The following is a 24105-nucleotide window of genomic DNA, read 5'->3' as shown; positions in this document are numbered from 1 at the left end:
AAAAGGTGGACAAATCGAAAAGGGAGAATTCAGGACTGAAGATGTTGTATCTGAACACACAGCTCGAACCATATCATCAAGTTCGCTGCTGACACGACCGTGGTGGGTCTCATCAGCAAGAGCGACGAGTCAGCTTACAGTGAGGAGGCGCAGCGGCTAACGGACTGGTGCAGAGCCAACAACCTGTCTCTGAATGTGAACAAAACAAAAGAGATGGTTGTTGACTTCAGGAGGGCACAGAGCGACCACTCCCCGCTGAACATCGACGGCTTCTTGGTAGAGATCGTTAAGAGCACCAAATTTCTTGGTGTTCACCTGGCAGAGAATCTCACCTGGTCCCTCAACACCAGCTCCATAGCAAATAAACCCCAGCAGCGTCTCTAGTTTTTGTGAAGACTGAGTAAAGTCCATCTCCCACCCCCCCATCCTCATCACATTCTACAGGGGTTGTATTGAGAGCATCCTGAGCAGCTGCATCACTGCCTGGTTCAGAAATTGCACCATCTCGGATTGCAAGATCCTGCAGCGGATATTGAGGTCTGCTGAGAAGATCATCGGGGTCTCTCCTCCTGCCATCACAGACATTTACACTACATGCTGCATCTGCAAAGGAAACAGCATTATGAAGGACCCCATGCACCCCTCATACAAACTCTTCTCCCTCCTGCCGTTTAGGAAAAGGCTCCGAAGCATTCGGGCTTTCATGACCAGACTATGCCATCCCCAGGCCATCAGACTCCTCAATACCCAGAGCCTGGACTGACACCTTGCCCTATTGTCCTGTTTATTAATTATTGTGATGCCTGCACTGTTTTGTACACTTTATGCAGTCCTGTGTAGGTCTGTAGTCTAGTGTAGCTCTCTCTGTTGTTTTTTTTTACGTAGTTCTGTATAGTTTTCGTACTGTGTCATGTAACACCATGGTCCTGAAAAACATTGTCTCATTTTTACTATGCACTGTACCAGCAGTTATGGTCGAACCCACTAGAGCAGGGGTCGGCAATGTTTACCACTGAAAGAGCCAATATGGACCCATTTCCCACAGAAAAGAAAACACTGGGAGCCACAAAACCCGTTTGACATTTAAAATGAAATAACACTGCATACAACTGTTTTTTTTTGCCTTTATGCTATGTATAAACAAACTATAATGTGTTGCATTTATGAAATTGGTGAACTCCTGCAGAGAAAACGAAATTACATTTCTGCATGCAACAAAAACATTTTGAACTCCGAAAAAAAGACGTTGGGTTGAAGGTTACTCCATAGTTAGCCTACCTTGGATCGAAGAATTAAAAGAAATTGCGCACTGGCGGGTGTCAGGCATTGGCAGTGGTGATGTATATTAATAGCGATAAAAAACACGTTGTAGTGGTGTGCTACACGCAGCGCTAAAATAAAGACACTGGAGTCAAAGGTAGCTTTATTCGAACTAAACAGCCTTGCTTTAAAGCCTCCCTCAACCTGTCCCCGTGGGTGCGGATGCTCCAAAAGACACGTACTCACAAACCCCCGTAGGCTATCTCCCTTAGCCAGAACGGTGGCTAATTGTGAGCCGGTTCGGATGTGCCAGGAAATGGGGTCTCCACAACGTTTTTAGATTGTACAAGATCACCATAATCTTCAAATTTCGAATTACATTTCAAAAACTAACAAACCACGGGGAGCCGCAGCACAGAGATGAAAGAGCCGCAGGTTGCCTACCCTTGCACTAGAGTATCAGCTATTCTAGATTAGGTGTTGTGTAATGAACCAGAATTGATTAGAGAACTTAAGGTAAAAGAACTCTTAGGGAAGGGTGATCATAATATCATCAAATTCACCCTGAAATTTGATAAGGAGAAGCTAAAGTCAAATGAACCAGTATTACAGTGGAGTAAAGGGAATTACAGAGGCACGAGAGAGGAGCTGGCTAGAAATGATTGGAAAAGAACGGCAGAGCAGCAATGGCTGGATTTTTAGAAGCAGTTCGGAAGGCACAGGACATATACATCTTAAAGTGGTAGTACTCTAATGAAAAAACGCCACAACCGGGGCCAACAGGAGAAGTCAAAGCCAGGCCAATTAATAAAGCAAAAATTAGCGGAGAGTTGGAGGATTGGAAAGCTTTTAAAAACCAACAGAAGGCAATTAAAAAAGTCATTAGGAAGGTAAAGATGGAATACAAAAGTAAGCTAGCCAAATAATAGTAAAGAGGATGCCAAAAGTTTCTTCAAATACATAGAGTGTAAAAGAGAAGTGAGAGTGAGTATCGGACTGCTGGAAAACGATGCTGGAGAGGGAGTAATGGGGTCAAGGAAATGGCAGATGAACTGAATATATGAATATATGAACTGAACAAAAAAAATACTATTTTGCATCAATCTCCACTGTGGAAGAGACTTTCAGTATGTTGGAAGTTCCAGGTGTCGGGGGTCATGAAGTGTGTGAAGTTACCATAACCAGAGAGAAGGTTCTTGGGAAACTGAGAGGTCTGAAGGTTGATAAGTCACCTGGACCAGACGATGTACACCCCAGAAAGAGGTGGCTGAAGAGATCATGGAGGCATTAGTAATGATCTTTCAGGAATTACTAGATTCTGGAATGGTTCTGGAAGACTGGAAAATTTCAAATGTCACTCCACTCTTCAAGAGGGAGAGAGGCAGAAGAAAGGAAACTATAGGCCAGTTAGTCTGACACCAGTGGCTGAGAAGATGTTGAAGTCAATTATTAAGAATGAGGCCTCGGGGTACTTGGAGGCACATGATAAGATAGGCCATAGTCAGCATGGTTTCCTCACGGGAGAATCTTAACCTGACAAATCTGCTGGAATTCTTTGAAGGATTATCATGCAGAATTGACAAAGGAGAATCGGTTGATGTTGTGTACTTATTTTCAGAAGGCCTTTGACAAGATGCTACACATGAGGCTGCTTAACAAGCCATGAGCCCATAGTATTACAGGAAAGATTCTAGTGTAACACTTACCCAACAGGCTGGTATATGTCTAGGGGAAAAGGAGATCCAGCCATACACTGACCCCACCTCCTGTACATGCAGGTGCTGTGAGAATCAAGTTTATGCCGCACGCGCACACACCTTATCAAACACACACCACATACCGTTATGAAATACACTTTAAAGATTTTACTAAAACTAAAAGAGTACTATGCAATACAATATATATGAAAGAAAAGAAAATGTAAAAGGCGCCAACTTATCAAAGTTCAGTGAGTTTAGTGCACATTGTTGGAGCTCAACCATCAAACCATTCGATCCCTCGTCACTTTCCTCCGACCTCCACGTCCTCGCACCTGGGACCACCCTGGTGGTCGACCGAGCAGTGCAGCGCACGTCCACCTTCCTCGGCATCTTCTTCCCGACTCCCCTGAAAAAACCGCAAAATCCCCCCAAGCTCCCAGCCTCACCAGACAAAATAACATTCCCCATTGGTTAACAAATGAATACAATCCCCATATCAGCAAGACTAAAGCTAAACAACTGCAAGAGAAACACTTATCAGACAAAGAAGCATTCCTACTCTTAACAAACCAAAGAAGCCATTTTGAGTAATATACACAGGACATTGTACTCTAGCATGGATAAAGCAGTGGTGAATTGACAGGAGGCAAAGAGTGGAAATAAAGGGAGGCTTTTCCGGTTAGTAGCTGGTAACTGGTAGTGTTCCACTGGGGCGGGGGGGGGGGGGGGGGAGATGGGGGGGATATGTGTGACGAGACTGATTATCTTTATGTTATACAGTCAGCCCTCCTTATCCGCGAGGGATTGGTTCCGGAACCCCACCGCGGACACCAAAAAACCCAGATGCTCAAGTCCCTTATATAAAATGGCGTATTATTTGCACATAACCTATGCACATCCTTCCATATACTTTAAATCATCTCTAGATTACTTATAATACCTAATACAATGTTAATGCTATGTAAATAGTTGTTATACTGTATCGGCATCAGACGATCCTGATCCTCCCGTGATCTTTAAGTTCTTGAGGCTGTAGCGCTTTACATAGCTAGCCAGCCATCCCTTACTAGCCTTAAACTCTTCCTTCTTGCTCACAACACAAGTAGCGAGTGAACGAGATACAAGGTGAAAAATGCTCAACTTCTGGGTTTTCCCGATCCGCAGTTGGTTGAATCCGTGCGTGCGGAACCCGCGGATAAGGAGGGCCAACTGTATGTCAATAATTTGGATGATGAAATTGATGGCTTTGTTGCAAAGTTTCCAGACTATATGAAGGTAGGTAGAGGGCAGGTAAGTTTGAAGGAGTAGAGAGGCTACAGAAGGACTTGGGCAGATTATGAGAATGGGCAAAGAAATCACAGATGGAATACAGTTTTGGGAAGTGTCTGGTCACGTGCTTTGGTGGAAGAAATGAAAGGGTTTACTATTTTCTAAATGGAGAGAAAATATAAAAACTGAGGCACAAACGGACGCGAATTCTGTGCAGGACCCCGTAAGTGTTAACTTGCAGTTTGGGTCGGTGATGAGGAAGGCAAATACTATGTTAGCATTTATTTCAAGAGGACTAGAATATAAGAGCAAGGATGTAATGTTGAGATTTTGAATATTGTGAGCAGATTTAGGTCCCTTATCTTAGAACAGATGTGCTGAAACTGGAGAGAGTTCAAAGGAGATTTATCAAAATTATGCCAGGATTGAATTAGCAACACATACAAAATGCTGGAGGAACTCAGCAGGCCAGGCAGCATCTATGGATGAGAGTACAGTGTTCGTTTCTGGCCGAGACCCTTCATCATTGAGTCCTGATCTAAGTTTCTATATAGGTACATGGAGATTAGAAAGATAGAGGAGTAAGGGTAACCCTCGGTAATTTCTAAAGTACATGTTCAATACAGCATTGTGGGCCGAAAGGCCTGTATTGGGCTGTAGGTTTTCCATGTTTCTATGAAATCTATCGAATGGTGAAAGGCCTTGATAGAGTGGATGTGGAGAGGATGTTTCCTGTGGTGGGAGAGTCTAAGACCAGAGGACACAGCTTCAGAATAGAGAGGTGTCCTTTTAGAATGGAGATGAGGAAGAATTTCTTTAGCCAGAGAGTGGTGAATCTGTGGAATTCTTTGGCACAGGCAGCTGTGGAGGCCAAGTCTTTAAGTATATTTATGGCAAAGGTTGATAGGTTTTTGACTGGTTAGGGCATGAAGGAATACAGGGAGAAGGCAGGAGATTGGGGCTAAGAGGAAAGTTGGATCAGCTATGATGAAATGGTGGGGCAGACTCAATGGGCCAAATGGCCTAATTCTGCTCCTATATCTTATGGTCTTATGGTATCAACACACGAGAGCTTACAGATGCCGGAATCTACAGCAAAACACAGACTATGCAAGATGGGACTAGAAAGGGAGAAACCATGAAGACCGTTAAATCGTCTTTTCTATGCAAGATTCAATATTTCATGATCGGTATAGAATGGGCATTAGGCATTTTGAAGATCTTTTCATTGACAATCATTTTGCAACTTTCCAACAACCTTCTGCAAAGTTCAATCTACCTAATGCCCACTTCTTTAGATAACTTCAAATTAGACATTTCATTAATCCTTTATTATCCAATTTTCCTGCAATGCCTGAGAAAAACGTTGTGGACCTGTTTCTTTCTATTAATCCATTGCGCAAAGGCTTCATATCTTTTATTCGTGATAAATTAGTGACCCTACGGCGCGCCCCCTTTGATAAAATTAGAATGGCCTAAGACTTAAAAGTTTCTTTATCTGATGCAGTTTGGGACTCAATTCTCAAGTCATTTAATTCAATCTCTCTTTGTGCTCACCACTGCCTTTATCTAAATTGCCCCAAGTTTATCCTAACATTAGTCCTGTTTGTGACAAGTGTAAAGGTGGCGAGGGTTCTCTTACCCACATGTACTGGGCCTGTCCTAGTCTAGAGAAATTTTGGAGAGGAGTTTTCTTAATCTTATCCCATATTCTGAATTGCCACTTAGAACCTGACCCTCTGATTGCTGTTTTTGGTACCTTGGGTGATACATTTGAGTCCGACTAAATGTCGAACATCATCTTTTGCTTCTCTTTTGGCTAGAAGCTTAATTCTTCTTAGGTGAAGAATGTTGCGCCACCCACCCATGCTCAATGGCTTAATGATATTATGGCCTGTTTAGACCTTGAAAAAATTCACTATTCACTTCTCAACTCGGACATAAAGTTTCATAAAGTATGGGGACCTTTTCTTGAATATTTTCATAACTCCTCTTTAGATTAAGTCTATTTTTTTCAATCCCTTAATTTCAGCTTTCTTTTCTTTCTTTGGTAGTAGGCACTACTACTCTATTTTTATTTTCATTTACAGTTTTGGGGGTTTGAATGCTCCAATTAATATTTTTTACATCTTGCAATGGTTGGCCTGGACTTCTTTTTTTGCGGAGGGGGAAGGATACTAACTTTACATGATTTTATTTTGGGTGCTCTTCCATCATTGTTTTGAATTATATTATTTTATGTTTATCTTGCACTGTATTAACCTTCATTTTGCTGTTGGGTTTTTGCTGTAGTAATTGTAGAAATGCATTAAAAAATCAATTAAAAAAAACAGTCTGCTGGAGGAACTCAGTGGAACTATGCTGTACTAAATGGAAATACTTGCCTGCATCCGTGTTTCTGTTTTCTCCACTCTGTAGTAGCAGTACGATCACTCAAGTCGAGCACGATGTTCCCCTGAGGGGTTTGTGTGCTGGTGTCTGTAGAGGCCGATCCAGGATCCACATGTCCTGGTTCGGTGTGGGAAAGAGTGGTTGTTCACTCTCTCCCGACACAGCTGCTGCTTGTTCTCACGTCCCTGAGCGACACGGCCTGAGGTTGACAGAAAGTGCGAGCTGCATGTCTATGTTCGATGGTATTGCAGTGATGCCATCATTCAAAGTCAAATCTGATATTCTCTTGAGGGGTTGTTCATTGGTGGGTCCTCAGGCCATTGCAGAAGTTCCACATATTCAGGTGTAGTGTCCGCAACTGGTGTGCCACACCCCTGGGTACTGCCTTACACGTGATGCCCAGCATCTGACACCCAAGAGTGTGCATATTGTTCATAAATTGCAAAATCACATGGTTGTAACGGTAACATAGCAGTACACTATTACAGCTCAGGGTGTTCCAGAGTCGGAGTTCAATTCTGGCGCTGTGTAAGGAGCTTGCACGTTCTCCCCATGATCACATCGTTTTCCTCCAAGTTCTCCAGCTCCCTCCCGAGGTTAGTAGGCTAACAGGTCAATGTAAACTGCCTTGATTAGGTGAGTGTTAAGTGGGGGTTTGCTGCGTGGTGCAGCTCAGTGGCCCTGTTCCACTCTCCATAAAAATATCTTTTATATTTAATGGTCACTTCAAGCAGTGATGACACTTTCCAAATTTGTGGATGTGGCCAAGCAAAAATGCCTGAATGGTCTTGAGATTTCTGAATACCCAGCACTAAAGACAATAGATTCCTTGAACCTGACTTTCTGCAAGTTTTGTGGATCTGAGGTCCAACTCAGACCTCACTTACCTGCCAGCTGGGCTCTAGCAGCATCTTGCCCTCAGGGTTCCATGTGCTTGTTTTGAGGGCTCTACATCACACAGAATGCTCACCAGAGTTCCTCTGGAGGAACCCGGCTGGACAGACCAGGATCAGCATCTCCAAACATCACTCAGTGTTATAGGAAGGCGTCAGGGGCCATGCACAGAGTGACTGACTGCCTTGGGCGTTTTCCACAAGACCCTGTTGGACATTGGTAATGTAGAATACCGTGAGTCTAATTCTCTAGCTCATTGGTGAGACCGATGGTGGGGGAGCTGCGTCACCACAGTTGCTAGTTGCCACCGCCAGGGGAGAACACGCTGAAGGCAGTGTGGTGTGATGTCCGTACTGAATTGGGGACTCGCCCCTTCTGTCCACTTGATGGAAAACAAGCCGGATTGCGTTCGCCTGCGGCTGCACGAATACGAGATGCTTGATCTGCTGTGTGTTTCTCCTTGCCAACAACACCCATGCACCATCAATCTACAGAACATATCACTGAGGGACTTGGGCTACATTATATTTTTTGTTTACTGCTGCCTTATATGTGCCTTGTGCTGTGTTTGGCTGTGTTTTGTATCTTGACCCCGGAGGAACACTGTTTTGCCTGGCTTTATTCATGGATATTCATGTACGGTTGAATGAGAATTAAACTTGAACTTGAGCCTGATAGGAGGATTAATGGCAGGGCAGGAGGGGCATGGCTGAGTGATGCTCAGATTCAGAAGGGAGCACAAAGTTTCAATCAATCTGCTTTCTCAACAGACATTTCCAGTCTCAGAAGATTCAAGGAGCCTTTGCGTTAAAGCAAGGAGAGACCTGATTCTCTGGCACAAGGGCCATCCCCTGTGAGGGAACAGAGACTCTCTGCTCTGCTTTCCAACTCTTTGATAAAACCATAAGACACAGAGCAGAATGAGGCCATTTGGCCCACTGAGACTATTCTATCATCTCAACCCCAATCTCCTGCCTTCTCCCTGTAACCTTTGACACCCTGGCTAATCAAGAACCTTCACGCTCCGCTTTAAATATATTCAATGACTTGGCCTCTACAGCCATCTGTGGCAATGAATTCACCATTCCCAGCTAAAGTTAATCTGTGGAATTTGTTGCCATGGGCGGTAGTGGAGGCCAAGTCATTGGGTGTATTTAAGGCAGAGATTGATAGGTATCTGAGTAGTCAGGGCATCAAAGGTTATGGTGAAAAGATGGAGGAATGGGACTAAAGGGGAGATTGGATCAGCTCATGATGAAATGGCGGAGCAGACTCGATGGGCCGAATGGCCAACTTCTGCTCCTTTGTCTTATGGTCTCTACACCATATGACACAGGAGCAGAATGAGGCCATTCAGCCCAGAGTCTGCTCTGACATTCTATCATGGCTGATCCCGACCTCCCCACCAGAGGAAACATCTTTTCCAAGTCTACCTTTCAACATTCAGAAGGTTTCATTGAGATCCGCCCGCAGTCTTCTAAATTCCAGAGAGAACTGGCCCAAAGCTGCCAAACTCTCCTGATATGTTAACTGCTTCATTCCTGGAATCATCCTTGAGAAGCTCCTCTGGACTCTCTCCAACGGCAATACATCCTTTCTGAGATAATGCACACAAAACTGTTGACAATACTCTAAGCACAGCCTGCCTAGTGTCTTATAAAGCCTTCCTTTTATATTCTATTCCCCTTGAAATAAATCCCAACATTGCATTCGCCTTCTTTACCACAGATTCAACCTCTAAATTAACCTTCTGGGAGTCTTACACAATGACTCATAAGACCCTCTGCATCTCTGATATTTGAACCTTCTCCCCATTTAGATAATAGTCCACACTGTTGTTCCTCTTACCAAAATGCATTATCATACATTTCTCAACACTGTATTCCATCTGCCACTTTTTTGCCCATTCTTCCAAATTATCCAAGTCCTGCTGCAATCGCATTGCTTCCTCAGCACTACCTACCCCTCCACCTATCTTTGTATCATCCACAAACTGTGCCACAAAGCCATCAATTCCAAATCACTGACAAATACATTGAAAAGAAGCAGTTGCAATACTGATCCCTGAGGAACACCACTAGTCACTGGCAGCCAACCAGAAAAGCCCCCTTTATTCCCACTCACTGACTTTTGCCAGTCAGCCATTGGCAAATTTCCTGGAACGTCATAGGATTTTATCTTGTTAAGCAGCCTCATGTGTGGCTCCTTATCACGTGCCTTCTGAAAATCCAAGTAAATGACATCCACTGACTCTCCTTTGTCTATCCTGCTTGTTACTTCCTCGAAGAACTCAGAACAGATTTGGCAGGCAAGATTTCCCTGTACAGAAACCATGCTGACTTTTGACTCATTTTATCATTAGTCTCCAAGAAACTCAAAAACTCATCCTTAATAACAGACTCCAACACTTTCCCAACCACTGAGGTTAGGCTCACTGGTCTATAATTTCCTTTCTTTTGCCTTCCTCCCTTCATAAAGAGTGGTGTGACATTTGCAATATCCCATGCCAGAATCAAATGATACTTGAGAGATCATGACCAATACATCTGTTACCTCTTCAGCAACCTCTCTCAGGACTCTGGGATGTAGTCCATCTGGTCCAGGTGACTTATCCACCTTAAGACCTGTCAGTTTGCCTAGGACTTTATCCTTTGTAATAGTAATGACACTCACTCCTGCTCCCTGACACTCACTGCCCTCTGCCACACAGCTGTTGTCTTCCACAGTGAACACAAATGCAAAGTACCCAATAAATTCATTGACCATTTCTTTGCCCCCCCTCCCATTACTACCTCACCAGCATCATTTTCCAGTGGCCCAATATCAACTCTCACCTCCCTTTTACTCCTTATATCACTGAAAAACGTCACCCACTCTTGCAGAGCAAGCTCAAATAAAGATAGTTCCTTTTTGTTAAAATGGAGCAAGACGACCTGTAGGCTCTTTTTAACAGCTTACCCAGCTACTCAATTACCCCAAGTAATATCTTCAGCTGAGCAGATGGAGGTGGTGGTTTTATGGCAGAGGTGGTAGGATGTGCAGTATCGTTTCATCTCGATGAAGTCTGGAGACAGAATCTTATCTGATGCAAGAGTAATTATGCATAGCAATCGCTCCGTGTGACTTATCTTCAGTCCACCTGGTGTGATGTGAGCTTTATCTTTGCTAAACCAGAACTCAGACATGCAGAGAAAGTTGGTTCAACAAGCTTATTTAACAAGAAAACTAAATTAATTTGAAAAGTCAGTCTGTTGTGGACATGCTACGTTGGCGCTGGAAATACGCCTGCCCTCAGCTCATCCTCTGACTGTCATTGTTGACACAAATGATGCATTTCACTGTGACAAATAAATCTTCAGCAACACAAACAAAACGCTGGAGGAATTCAGCAGGCCAGGCAGCATCTATGGAAAAAGAGTACAGTCGACGTTTCAGGCTGAGACTCGCCTCTTTTCCATAGATGCTCCCTGGCCTGCTGAGTTCCTCCAGTTCTTTTGAGTGTTGCTTGGATTTCCAGCACCTGCAGATTTTCTCGTTTGTAATCTAATATTTAATCTTTCTCTTCATCTTTTACAATGAACACATTTTGGTAGGTGGGAGGAGGTTAAGTGCAAAGATACCGTGCAATCCTTTTCTGTACATGTGATTTCTAATCTGCTTACTTTCCCATCTGTTTCCTCAAGCACATCATGATTTTTAAAAAGTCATATACGGACAGATAAGTTAGGAACGTTTAAAAAACTCTCAGATAGGTACGAGGATGGTGGAGAAATGGAGAATTATGTGGGAAGGAAGGGTTAGGTTCAACTTGGAGTAGGTTAAAAGGTTGACACAACGTCTTGGGTCGAAGAGCCTATAGCGTTCTGCGTTGAATGTTCTGTGTTCTGTGTGCTGGGTTTCTATGTTCTAATCCTGTTCCCTAACAGTTGGCTGATCTGTCAACTTTCGAGCTTTTGTGTAAGAAATGGAAAGCCACCTTGAAAGCTGGGTGTAAGTAACAGGGTAATGCTTGATTTCAGTAGAATGCACCCAAAAGGTTTAATATTTTCTTACCAAGGCTGCTATCTAAAACCTGTCAGAGGTGGTTCTGAAACACTGCTGTCACTGTGTAAGGCTCGGCTTTAAATATAAATCCCTGGCCAAACACAAGGGGTCTCGAGCTGGCTGACACATACTGCCTTTCCTGAGACCACCTCTGTGTCATCGTTCAGAGTGGTCCAAGGACGCAAAATATACTCAGTGTGATGATTCAGCATTATCAGATTGGACAGTTTAATTTGCATTTTCTTTGCTGTTTAACAATTTATGGAATGTCTACTCGTCTTTTATACAACTACATGTTAACTGTTCAGTATGTTTCCTAGTGGGTCACAGTATGTATATGTAATTGTTCAGTGGTTACAATTCCGTATGATTCTGGGAAAGTTCTCTGGTATCACTTAATTAGAATACAGGCTGCCTGATTGGTTAACTCATCTACCAATTTGAATGTTATGTTTTTATCTACGGGGTTTAAGGAGGACAGACCACTTTGGTCCACCATCTTTAGTCTTTTTCCCTGTTCTTTGTCCTTTCACAGGTCAGTGTTTCTAATTCTCTTTTGTTCTACTAGCACTGAGTAAAATAACTGTCCAGCAACAAGATTAGTGACTCTTTTCTGACTTCTGAAAGAACTTTGGATCAAAAACATCAGATTCCAACAGCATCCACCAGTACTGACTAAGCCTGCAGAGTCACAAAGTGATCAGGTACTAAACTGATGTGGAAAGAGTCCACAGGAGGGGAAAACTTTCTTCACGTTGTCACCAGTCCAGGGGCAGACCTACCAATCTGTGCCAGCACTGATATCACTACCACGGTCCTTGGTAAGATATGTCTGCATTTCGAGGACACAACCTAGTGTATGTGTGACGTTACCACCATGTTAAATTGGACAGGTTCAGAAGAAGCCCAGCAATTCAAACATGCTGTCTGTTACCGTGCATTGTACTGTCCATCACATCAACAAGAAAACCACCATAAAGTGCAAATTCATAAATCCAGACAGATGCCTCAGTTACCATCAGACCAGGAGATGAGCCCTGGTTTATTGATCACAATCCGGTTTAATGTCACTGGAATTGCGTACGTTGTAAAAGTTGTTGTTTTGCAGCAGCGGTACATTGTAATGCACAATAATAAACATTATAATAAGAAATACATTAAAAATAAATAAGTAGTGCAAAAAGAGAGCAAAAAATGGTGAGATAGTGTTCATGGGTTCAATGTCCATTCAGAAATCTGATGGCGGAGGGGAAGAAGCTGTTCCTGAAACATTGAGTGTGTTTCTTCAGGCTCCTGTGCCTCCTCCCTGATGTTAGCAATGAGAAGAGGGTATGGCCTGGGTCCTTAATGATGGATACCACCTTTTTGAGGCATCACGCTGTCCTCCCTCTCTTACTGACGGTTGCAGTGAGAAAAAGGCATGTCCTAGGTCAGGGGTCAGCAACCTTTACCACTGAAAGAGCCACTTGGACCCGTTTCCCACAGAAAAGAAAACACTGGGAGCCGCAAAACCCGTTTGACATTTAAAATGAAATAACACTGCATACAACGTTTTTTTTGCCTTTATGCTATGTATAAACAAACTATAATGTGTTGCATTTATGAAATTGATGAACTCCTGCAGAGAAAACGAAATTACATTTCTGCATGCAACAAAAACATTTTGAACTCCGAAAAAAAGACGTTGGGTTGAAAGTTACTTTTAAGTAAAATACTCAATGTCTATTTGAGTCCTTCTTGTATTTATGAAAAACGCCGAACTTAAATTTTCCGCCAGCAGCAAACCAAAAATAACATCAGCCAGCTGTCAGCCTGAAAAATAAAAGGACTATTTCACTGAACAATGAAAAAATATGAATATAAGTAAAATAATAGGCAATTAAAATATTTATCATACTTGGTTAATGGGATTTCTGCTCCTGGACCTCAGCGCACAGCGTCTGCACATCAGGGCTGTATGACATCACCTTCATCTTTACACAGGATCGCAAGCTGTCATCTGTGAGGTTTTCAATATCACTCCATTTGTGTTTCTGAGCAAGAACGGCCTTCTGACGGGCAACATCTTCAAGGTCTGCTGTCAAGCGTCTAAACTTGGACACCCATATGTCTTTGTCGGCTATGTCGGCCAGTTCCATCTCAAGATCAGGTTGACTCACACCTGCCAATGCAGTCGTATTCAGTAGGGAAGGATCGATGCTTAAGGGAGTGACCGGGAAGGATAATGTGTTTTTTTCCTCTCTGAACTCACAGAAGCGTTTCCCAAACGATGTTTGCATTGCGATGATTGCAGAATGTAAATACTCCGAAATTATCATGTCGTGACCTTGTTTGAACTCTCTCAAATTGGGGAAGTGAGACAAAGTGCCTTTCTGTAAATCTCTGGCAAGCACTGTCAACTTGCGCTCGAATGCCAAGACATCCTCCAACATGTGCAGGGCTGTGCGTCCTTTCCCCTGAAGAGCTGTGTTCAGCGTGTTCAGGTGCGCTGTCATGTCTACCATGAAGTGTAGCTTTTCCAGCCACCCTGGCTGTTCCAGCTCAGGAAAGTTGAGCCCTTTGCTGCCCAGGAAAGTTTTCACTTCTTCCAGACACGCGACAAAGCGTTTCAGCACCTTCCGTCTGGACAGCCAGCGATAAAAACACGTTGTAGCGGTGTCAGTAAACTGCAGTCAAAGATAGCTTTATTCGAACTAAACAGCCTTGCTTTTAAGCCTCCCTCAACCCAGCCCCCATGGACGCAGATGCTGCAAAAGACGCGTACTCACAAACCCCCGTAGGCTATCTCCCTTAGCCGGAATGCTGGCTAATTGTGAGCCGTTTCGGATGTGGCAGGAAATGTGTCGCTACACTTAGGTTGTACAAGATCACCATAATTACATTTCAAAAGCTAACAAACTAACATAAAATACATTTTAATTAAATACTGACCAATTATTTCCCAAAGCCACAGGGAGCCGCAGCACAGAGGTGAAAGAGCCACAAATGGCTCGGGAGCCGCAGGTTGCCGACCCCCGCCCTAGGCATACATTGTTTGTGAAGGGTGACCGGCTCACTGCCATGTCACAAAGCTGTTAGTTTGCATACAAGCCCAGTGAGAGAGGTACAGAAATATATATTAAAAAATTAAATTATATAAGTAGTACACAAAGAGAGGAAAATAATAGACATTGGTCCATTCGAGGATCTGATGGCGGAGTGGAGAAGATGTTCCTAACTGTTATTATCACCATTTGATATAGAGGGGCCACTGCAGAGAGTTACAGACTCTCCCAGCCCCATCGTGGGCACTGGCCTCCCCAGCATCCAGGACTCTGTCCAAAGGCAATGCCTCAAAAAGGTGGTATCCATTACCTAGGACGGGGGTCGGCAACCTGCGGCTCCCGAGCCATTTGTGGCTCTTTCACCTCTGTGCTGCGGCTCCCTGTGGCTTTGGGAAATAATTGGTCAGTATTTAATTAAAATGTATTTTATGTTAGTTTGTTAGCTTTTGAAATGTAATTCTAAATTTGAAGATTATGGTGATCTTGTACAATGTAAGTGTGGCGACACATTTTCTGACACATCCGAAACGGCTCTCAATTAGCCAGCATTCCGGCTAAGGGAGATTGCCTACGGGGGTTTGTGAGTACGTGTCTTTTGCAGCATCTGCGTCCATGGGGGCTGGGTTGAGGGAGGCTTAGAAGCAAGGCTGTTTAGTTCGAATAAAGTTATTCGACTGCAGTTTACTGACTGCCTGAGCACACCGCTGCAACGTGTTTTTATCGCTATTAATATACGTCACCACTGCCAATACCTGACACCCGCCAGTGCGCGATTTCTTTAATTTTTCGATCCAAGGTAAGCCAACTATGGAGAATTCTAAAAAAAGAAAAGTGACTGAAGAAAACAGAACGTTTAATGATACGTGGACAGATTCATTTGCTTTCACTGCTGACGAGACTGGTTTACCGGTATGCTTAATATGCAATGAGAAACTAGCAAACAACAAAAAGTCAAAAGTCGCAAGGCATTTCCAGAGTAAACACGCAGCCTTTGCTCAAAAATATCTGGATGGAGATGAGAGAAAAAAAGCCGTTTCGGAACTGATGCGGAAGGTTGATCTGAGCAAAAATCATTTCCAGAAATGGATGAAGTCAGGAAAATCAACGACATACGCCAGTTATATTGCCGCTCAGGAAATAGTCAGGCACGGGAAGCAGTTTACAGATGGTGAATATATAAAAGAATCTTTCATTAAGATTTCAGAACATCTATTCACGGACTTTAAAAACAAGAGTGAAATTGTGCAGAAAATCAGGGATATGCCCCTCTCTGCAAAGACTGTCAAAGACAGAACCATAAAAATGGCAGAAGACATCACAAGACAGCAAATTAAAGACATCAATTCAGCTGTGGCCTACTCGATTGCCTGTGACGAGTCTAAAGACAAAGGCGATATTGAACAAATAGCGTTGTTCTGCCGGTATGTAAACTCTGCCGGGCCACAGGAAGAACTGATTGAGTTGATACCTCTAAAAGACCAAACACGGGGGGAGGACATCTGTGAGGCTGTCTTGAATTGTTTAAGAGCCAAAGGAATAAAGACCACCCATCTGGTGTCAGTAGCTACTGATGGGGCTCCGAATATGACGGGAACGCACAAGGGATTTGTGGCTTTACTGCAGAAGTCGCTGGACAGAAAGCTGCTGACTTTTCACTGCATCTTGCACCAAGAGGCACTGTGCGCTCAAACATTTCCTCCGGAATGCACAGAAGTAATGGATGTTGTCATTCAGATTGTCAATAAAATAATGGCAAAAAGTTTAAATCACCATCAATTCCGTTTGTTACTGGACGAGATGGAAAGCGCATATTCTGATCTCCTGCTGCACAACAAAGTCCGGTGGCTGTCCAAAGGGGAGGTGCTGAAACGCTTTGTCGCGTGTCTGGAAGAAGTGAAAACTTTCCTGGGCAGCAAAGGGCTCAACTTTCCTGAGCTGGAACAGCCAGGGTGGCTGGAAAAGCTACACTTCATGGTAGACATGACAGCGCACCTGAACACGCTGAACACAGCTCTTCAGGGGAAAGGACGCACAGCCCTGCACATGTTGGAGGATGTCTTGGCATTCGAGCGCAAGTTGACAGTGCTTGCCAGAGATTTACAGAAAGGCACTTTGTCTCACTTCCCCAATTTGAGAGAGTTCAAACAAGGTCACGACATGATAATTTCGGAGTATTTACATTCTGCAATCATCGCAATGCAAACATCGTTTGGGAAACGCTTCTGTGAGTTCAGAGAGGAAAAAAACACATTATCCTTCCCGGTCACTCCCTTAAGCATCGATCCTTCCCTACTGAATACGACTGCATTGGCAGGTGTGAGTCAACCTGATCTTGAGATGGAACTGGCCGACATAGCCGACAAAGACATATGGGTGTCCAAGTTTAGACGCTTGACAGCAGACCTTGAAGATGTTGCCCGTCAGAAGGCCGTTCTTGCTCAGAAACACAAATGGAGTGATATTGAAAACCTCACAGATGACAGCTTGCGATCCTGTGTAAAGATGAAGGTGATGTCATACAGCCCTGATGTGCAGACGCTGTGCGCTGAGGTCCAGGAGCAGAAATCCCATTAACCAAGTATGATAAATATTTTAATTGCCTATTATTTTACTTATATTCATATTTTTTCATTGTTCAGTGAAATAGTCCTTTTATTTTTCAGGATGACAGCTGGCTGATGTTATTTTTGGTTTGCTGCTGGCGGAAAATTTAAGTTCGGCGTTTTTCATAAATACAAGAAGGACTCAAATAGACATTGAGTATTTTACTTAAAAGTAACTTTCAACCCAACGTCTTTTTTTCGGAGTTCAAAATGTTTTTGTTGCATGCAGAAATGTAATTTCGTTTTCTCTGCAGGAGTTCATCAATTTCATAAATGCAACACATTATAGTTTGTTTATACATAGCATAAAGGCAAAAAAAACGTTGTATGCAGTGTTATTTCATTTTAAATGTCAAACGGGTTTTGCGGCTCCCAGTGTTTTCTTTTCTGTGGGAAACGGGTCCAAGTGGCTCTTTCAGTGGTAAAGGTTGCTGACCCCTGGGCTAGGGTCTGTATCATTTAGGGTTCAACTGAACAGGAATGTCACGATGTGCCGATTGAAGAAACCTTGATTTGAGCAAATGCTCTGTAAATACTGCCTCAGCAAGAAATCATACATAAAGTTGTAAAGAAAGCATATTTACAAATTTAACTTTATTGAACAGCTAATGGGAGAGAGGAAAGAAAAACAAGAAAAGGGCTCATAGCGTTACGCCAGTCCAACATGCACTGGAGCTCATACTGGAGTCACCTTTACTCTCACGCTGGGCCCACGGTCCGCATGCCAACACACACCATAGTTGGAACGTCACTCGAAATCCATCCCAAACAGACTGGCTCTCTCAGGAGTTTTGGCCTTTCCTCCTTGGAGCCATTCATCTCGCCAAAGCACCTCGTGCAACAGGGTCTTTCCTACCAATGACATTCTGCAGCATCTCCCCTTGCGCCCCGAAACCAGACTACCCTTCCCCACAGATCTCGAGAACCTTCTCTCACATTCCACAAACCTGATTGGCTAAGTTGGGCAATATGTGTCCTTACCTTAGCCAAAACCAAAGCACCCTTCCCAGCGAGGTGCACTGCTCTTACAGAATGCAGCACAGCAGTGGAAACCTCAGCCAGGGTATTACACTGGTATGGTAACTGATAGCTTGTTATTATTAAGCATTGCAATGTACTACTGCCACAACACTACACATTGTACAGCCTGTGCAGCTGGTATGAAACCTGGTTCTGATAGTGTATTAAAAGGTTGCCACAACTTGATGGGCTGAAGGGCCTGTCTCCTGCTGTAAGGTTCTATGTACTAAAGCAGCCAAGCTGACATCACAGACAGGATGCTGGGGATGGGAAGTGAGTGCCTTGCCCACAAAAAATAAGAAAGACATTCTTTACCAATGCTTGAATGTCAGTATTCAACATAGAACATAGAAATCTACGGCAGATTACAAGCCCTTCAGCCCACAATGTTGTGCTGACCATATAACCTACTGTAGAGACAGCCTAAATTTCCCTAGCGCATTTCCCTCTATTTTTCTAAGCTCCATATACTATCTAAGAGTCTCTTAAAAGACCCTATCGTATCCGCTTCCACCACCGTCACCGACACCCACCACTCTGCGTAAAAACATACCTCTGATATCCCCTCGATACCTACTCCCAAGCACCTTAAAACTGTGCCCCCTCATGTTAGCCATTTCAGCCCTGGGAAAAAGCCTCTGACTATCCACACGATCAATGCCTCTCATCATCTTATACACCTCGATCAGGTCACCTCTCATCCTGTGTAGCTCCAAGGAGAAAAGGCCAAGTCCACTCAAACTATTCTCATAAGGTAAACCCTCTAATCCAGGAAACATCCTAGTAAATCTCCTCTACACTCTCTCTATAGTATCCACATCCTTCCTTGTAGTGAGGTGACCAGAACTGAGCACAGTACTCCAAGTGGGGTCTGACTAGGGTCCTATATAGCTGCAACATTAACTCTTGGCTCTTGAACTCAATCCCATCGTTGATGAAGGCCAACACACCATACACCTTCTTAACAACACTGTCAACCTGTGCAGCAGCTTTGTGTGTCCTATGGACTCAGATTCCAAGATCCCTCTGATCCTCCACACTGCCAAGAGTCTTACCATTAATATTATATTCTGCCATCATATTTGACCTACCAAAATGAACCACCTCACACTTATCTGGGTTGAACTCCATCTGCCACATCTCAGCCCAATTCTACATCCTATCAATGTCCCGCTGTAACCTCTGACAGCCCTCCACACCCGACTGGTGTGCCCGTGAGGAGGACATGCTGCTGCCGGCTTACCGGAACCTGATCCAGAGTGATCATAGTCATCATCATCAACCGGCCAGTTCCCAGACTCAGCCAGCTCCGCTTTCTCCCACCTCTGCTCCAGGTACAGCTCGCCAGACCACGGCATCTTAGTTGCTGAGACAGACTGTGTCTGCAAATAAAGAAAGAGAAAATTGGATGAAATAAACTCAAACACTTCAAAATTTTCTTTTATAACATTTGTATTCTGCAGCTGTACACCAAGAAAATCTGATGCCGTCCAGTGGAAAATCGCCCAGAATTGCAGTGGACAATGAACGGCTGATGGCAAGAGCTTACTTGCAATAGAGGGGCGAACGGAGAAGAGTTTGCAGAGTTTTATTGAAAGTCACCTTCTTTCCAGAATCCAGATCAGACTCAGGTTTGATATCACTGGCATTTCTCATGAAATTTGTTGCTTTGTGGCAGCAGTACATTGTAAAAGATAATTTTAAAAAACTACACATTACAGCAAGTAGATATACAAGAAAAAAAATAACTAGGTAGTGCAAAAAGAAAGTGGTTATGGGTTCCATTTGCATTGAGAAATCAGATGGCAGACGGGAAGAAACGTTGAGTGAATGTCTCAGGCTCCAGTATCTCCTCCTTGCTAGTAGCACTGAGAAAAGGGCATGCCCTATTCTTAGCTTTTAAAAAGACATTTTCAAAACCACTGAAACAGTACATGAAAGTTGTTTCCCTTTGAAAGTAACATTGGCATATTCACAGTGATTTGAGGTCACCACTGTAGAATGTGCCCCAGTTAACAACACATTGAAATTTATTTTCTTATCAGAGTATTACCTCAAACTGCCATGAAACATTCTGTTTAAAAGTGCTGGATAACACAACCCCAGAAATAAACATCAGCACCAATGTAAGGCCATAAGACACAGGAGCAGAATGAGGCCATTCAGCCCATCGAGTCTGCTCCGCCATTCTACCATGGCCGATCCCTGTCCCATTCAATCCCTGAAGGTACCGGCGATTACTGACGGTATTGGCAGCAGAGAGTCATAGAATCAGGCCTTTTAGCCCATCTATTCCATGCCAAATTGTAATTCTGGCTAGTCCCATCGGCCTGCACCCATACCCCTCCCATCCATGTACCTATCCACAATCAACCCTGCATCCATCACCTGTGCTGGCAGCTCTCAGCACTCACTGCGTGTGCAAGTTCCCCCATATGTTACCTTTAAACCTTTGACCTTTCACCCTTAACCCATGACCTCAAATTCCAGTCTCACCCTCTTAAGCAGGAAAAAGCCTGTTTGCATTTGTCCTGTCTATACCCCTCATAATTTTGTATTCCTCTATCAAATATCTCCTCCATCTTCTATATTCTAGGAAATGAAGTCCTAACCTATTCAATCATACCCTGGAGCTCACATCTTCAAGACTCAGCAGAAAGGGTCTGTTAGGAGAGAACAATAGTTACAGAAGTTATAAAAACCAGAGTCCATGGTTCCATTATCTCTCTAACTTCCAGTAATTTTCCCTCCCCATCCCTCTGCTTTAGTTCCCCATTCCTAACCCACTCTTTCCTCTTCTCTTCTCCTCATCCTTCCACTCCCAGTTCCCTCCTCTTTCCCTTTCTTCCATGGTCCACTCATCTCCTATCAGATTCCATCTTCTTCAGCCCTTTACCTTTTCCACCTATCACCTTCCAGCTTCTCACTTCATCCTTCCCCACCCACCTCCACTCCCCCTCACCTGCCAGCTTGTCATCCTTCCCCACCCCCTCACCATAATCTGGTTTCTTCCCCCCTTCCTTTCCAGTCCTGATGAAGGGTTTCAACCCAAAACGTAGATGCTGCCTGGCCTGCTGAGTTCCACACGCACTCTGTGTGTGTTGCTCTAGATTCCCGCACCTGCAGAATGTCCTGTGCGTATTGCTCTAGATTCCCAGCACCTGCAGAATGTCCTGTGCGTATTGCTCTAGATTCCCAGCACCTGCAGAATGTCCTGTGCGTATTGCTCTAGATTCCCAGCACCTGCAGAATGTCCTGTGCGTATTGCTCTAGATTCCCACACCTGCAGAATGTCCTGTGCGTATTGCTCTAGATTCCCAGCACCTGCAGAATGTCCTGTGCGTATTGCTCTAGATTCCCACACCTGCAGAATGTCCTGTGCGTATTGCTCTAGATTCCCAGCACCTGCAGAATGTCCTGTGCTTGTGGGTAGACGGTTGCTACCTGTTCTCTGTGCTGAATGTGTGGTAGGTGGCAGTTATCTATTCAATCTGAACTTGGTTCAACTGAAGTCACACAGTGCAGACTTTCAGTGAGACAGCCTATGGTAAACCACAAAACTACTTCAAAAAGGCAAGGCACTGCCTGTTGTGCAGGGAACACTGCACAGGATCGGGAAAAGCCGTAGCAAGTTGTAAACTCAGCCAGCTCCATCATGGGCACTGGGGCCCCCAGCACCCTGGACACTTCGTCGATGCCTCAGAAAGATGGCACCCACCATGAAGGACCCCCATCACCCAGGGCGTTCCCTCCTCTCGTTATTGCCATCAAGGGAGAAGGTATGGCCCTTGGCCATCAAACTTTACAACTCCTCCCTCAGAATGTCAGACACACAGAGCCAATAGGCTGGTCCTGGACTAATTTCCCCTTGGCATTATGTACTTATTATTATTTATTTATGGTTTTATATTGCTATATTTCTTCACTATTCTTGGTTGGTGCGGCTGTAACAAAACCAAATTTCCCTCGGCATCAATAAAGCATGTCTGTCTGTCTGTCTGTACGGGAGTCGGAAAGCACACACTCAACAAGTCAGAACAGCTTCTTCAACTCTGCTATCAGATTTTTGAAAGCACGATGAATTCTTGTACAATACGTTTGGCCGTCTTTGCACTATTTATTGACTATTAGTTGCATAAGTAGCTTATAGTTTTTATTATTATGCATTGTGATGTACTGCTGTTGCAAAACAGTAAATTTTACTTCTGATATTAATCCTGATTTGGATTCAGCTTCAAATGTACCTTGTGTACCAGCCAATCAAAGCCACAATTTTGTGAAACTTATTTACTGTGGTTACTTGCGAGGGTTTCAGCAGAATGTGCAGGATAGGTGTGAGTAATTGTGTACAGAGCAACATCGAAACCACAGTGAGAATCAATCCCTCTCCCACACTCCGTTTTAAAGCACTTGGGGTTCCTTCCTAAACTTTGCCATCCTCCCACACTATTTCCAGATGGCCAGCAAATGAAGCGCATAATTTTTCAACACTACAAACAGCCAAAAAAGCACGTTCAGCCTGTGGTGGGACACACACAGCATCAGTAAACCCAGTCACACACAGCTTCACTGTACCCAGTCACACACAGCTTCAGTAAACCCAGTCACACACAGCTTCACTGTACCCAGTCACACACAGCTTCAGTAAACCCAGTCACGCACAGCTTCAGTAAACCCAGTCACACACAGCTTCAGTAAACCCAGTCACGCACAGCTTCAGTAAACCCAGTCACACACAGCTTCACTGTACCCAGTCACACACAGCTTCAGTAAACCCAGTCACACACAGCTTCACTGTACCCAGTCACACACAGCTTCAGTAAACCCAGTCACACACAGCTTCACTGTACCCAGTCACACACAGCTTCAGTAAACCCAGTCACACACAGCTTCACTGTACCCAGTCACACACAGCTTCAGTAAACCCAGTCACGCACAGCTTCAGTAAACCCAGTCACACACAGCTTCAGTAAACCCAGTCACACACAGCTTCAGTAAACCCAGTCACGCACAGCTTCAGTAAACCCAGTCACACACAGCTTCACTGTACCCAGTCACACACAGCTTCAGTAAACCCAGTCACACACAGCTTCACTGTACCCAGTCACACACAGCTTCAGTAAACCCAGTCACACACAGCTTCACTGTACCCAGTCACACACAGCTTCAGTAAACCCAGTCACACACAGCTTCAGTAAACCCAGTCACACACAGCTTCAGTAAACCCAGTCACACACAGCTTCACTGTACCCAGTCACACACAGCTTCAGTAAACCCAGTCACGCACAGCTTCACTGTACCCAGTCACACACAGCTTCAGTAAACCCAGTCACGCACAGCTTCACTGTACCCAGTCACACACAGCTTCAGTAAACCCAGTCACGCACAGCTTCAGTAAACCCAGTCACACACAGCTTCAGTAAACCCAGTCACGCACAGCTTCAGTAAACCCAGTCACACACAGCTTCAGTAAACCCAGTCACACACAGCTTCAGTAAACCCAGTCACACACAGCTTCAGTGTATCTAGTCACACACAGCTTCAGTAAACCCAGTCACACACAGCTTCAGTAAACCCAGTCACACACAGCTTCAGTAAACCCAGTCACACACAGCTTCAGTGTATCTAGTCACACACAGCTTCAGTAAACCCAGTCACGCACAGCTTCACTGTACCCAGTCACACACAGCTTCAGTAAACCCAGTCACACACAGCTTCAGTAAACCCAGTCACACACAGCTTCAGTAAACCCAGTCACGCACAGCTTCACTGTACCCAGTCACACACAGCTTCAGTAAACCCAGTCACACACAGCTTCACTGTACCCAGTCACACACAGCTTCAGTAAACCCAGACACACACAGCTTCAGTAAACCCAGT

General features: G+C 44.2%; 1 protein-coding gene across 1 annotated transcript in view; it reads right to left on the bottom strand.

The window, feature by feature from the left end:
• The window catches only part of sdc2 (syndecan 2), a 151025-nt gene that overhangs the window by 22883 nt on the left and 104037 nt on the right, over positions 1-24105 (bottom strand). Inside the window, exon 3 of the mRNA XM_059985252.1 lies at positions 19469-19607. Coding sequence (XP_059841235.1) covers positions 19469-19607 — 139 coding nt within the window. The remainder of the gene's footprint in view (positions 1-19468; positions 19608-24105) is intronic.

This window comes from Hypanus sabinus, chromosome 1, assembly GCF_030144855.1.
Source record: "Hypanus sabinus isolate sHypSab1 chromosome 1, sHypSab1.hap1, whole genome shotgun sequence".
Classification (NCBI taxonomy): Eukaryota; Metazoa; Chordata; class Chondrichthyes; order Myliobatiformes; family Dasyatidae; genus Hypanus; species Hypanus sabinus.
The sequence above is the reverse complement of the archived record's forward strand: the minus strand, read 5'-3'. Positions and strand labels throughout refer to the sequence as shown.